The sequence below is a fragment of the Myotis davidii genome, unplaced genomic scaffold, assembly GCF_000327345.1.
Source record: "Myotis davidii unplaced genomic scaffold, ASM32734v1 scaffold102, whole genome shotgun sequence".
In the NCBI taxonomy this organism is placed as follows: Eukaryota; Metazoa; Chordata; class Mammalia; order Chiroptera; family Vespertilionidae; genus Myotis; species Myotis davidii.
Window position 1 is genome coordinate 460,919 of NW_006293778.1, and position 1,372 is coordinate 462,290.

Sequence of the window (1,372 nt, forward strand, 5' to 3'; positions counted from 1 at the left end):
GAGGCCAGCTGCAGTGCTCACGGGCCACGGGAATTTCTCCAAGTGATGATTCCTCTTTTATCTCGGTTTCTTCATCTGTAAAATGGGCTAAGGCCCTGGTGCAGTTGTCCTGACATAGCCCCAGGCGCCAGCAGCCTCAGTGTGGGGATTGCTATTCCCCACAGCGTCTCACAGCCCTGGGCACATAGCAGGTGCACAGTGGTGACTGTTGGTTAATTAACCCATTCATTGGAGAGAGCGGCAGGATGTACTCCTGGTCCTCATGGGCAGTGCAGTGACACTGGCAGAGGCTGCTAAGGAAACGGGCAGTCACCCGGAGAGAGAAATAAGAGCAAGAAAGCGAGCGGGTGGAAAGGCAGTCAAGCACAGAAAGAGTGAGCGCGTTTTTTTCTGGGAGAACAGGAGGTGGGGCTATGAGCAGCGCGTGGACACGACTTCTCAGTCACAGTCACAGAATTCAGAGCTGGAAAGGGGAACCTGGAGACCACAGACCGCCCCCCCCTCCCCCCAGGTGAAGCAGTGCGCCCCGGGAGGGTGGGAGTCAGAGGTGGGAGAATGGGCTCCTGGGACAGGCGCTGCCCCTCCCTGGCAGCAGGGCCCTCCCACCTTCTCCCCTACAGCCCGCCCAAGTGCTTCCCTTCTTCCCCCCAGGCTGCCCCGGCGGGGCGTGCGTCTCCGTGGAAACCTTTGAAGATGGTGAAGGAGCAGAAGATATGGAGAAGGAGAGCAGCGCTCTGGGTGTAATTTATTTCCTGCTGCCTCTTTCCCCGTCTCCCTCATTCCTGTTCAGCAGCTTCCCCGGCCCCCTCTTCCTCTCCCACCCCCTCGCCCTCCTTTCCTTGATTCTACCCTGTGCGCACCTGGCCTAGTCCGGGAAGCTGAGGCCACTGCCCCTGCAGAGGGGCTCAGACCTCCCAGCCCAGCGCGCCCCCCAGCGCCGGCTCCTTAGCAACGCGCTGGTTTCTGGCGGTAGTGAGGGGGCAAAAAAAAATAGCTAAAACAGAGTTTGGGAAGAAATTTAAAGGATAGAAAAATAAAATTGTCTATAGGTACTGAGGGTGCACCCCTGCCCCCGTCCTTCCAGCTCTCGGGGCTTTTCCAGTTGGACGACAGTTATGACACCTGTTCCCCCACGTCTGCTGTGGACGCGGGAGAACGCATCCAGGGAGAAAAGGGAGGCGATGGTCAGAGGGACACGCGAGTGTGAACGAGGAAGGAAGGTGGGTACGCGGACTCATCAGCCAGCGCTTCTCTGACTTTCTTCTTGGAATTCAGGGCCATGGACACAACTGTGGCGAGCGCGGGGGGCTCGCCCCTGCGGGGAGGTGACGAATGTCTGGGCAGAAGCTGCGCGGGCGGCTGGGGGGGCGGG

The 1,372-nt window shown here is 59.4% G+C and overlaps 1 protein-coding gene across 1 annotated transcript in view; it reads left to right on the top strand.

The window, feature by feature from the left end:
• Positions 1-1,372, top strand: part of MCF2L2 (MCF.2 cell line derived transforming sequence-like 2) — a 114,681-nt gene that overhangs the window by 103,985 nt on the left and 9,324 nt on the right. The window contains exons 16-17 of the mRNA XM_006767398.2: positions 652-740; positions 1,085-1,220. Of these exons, the coding sequence (XP_006767461.2) occupies positions 652-740; positions 1,085-1,207 (212 nt within the window). The 3' untranslated portion in view covers positions 1,208-1,220. The remainder of the gene's footprint in view (positions 1-651; positions 741-1,084; positions 1,221-1,372) is intronic.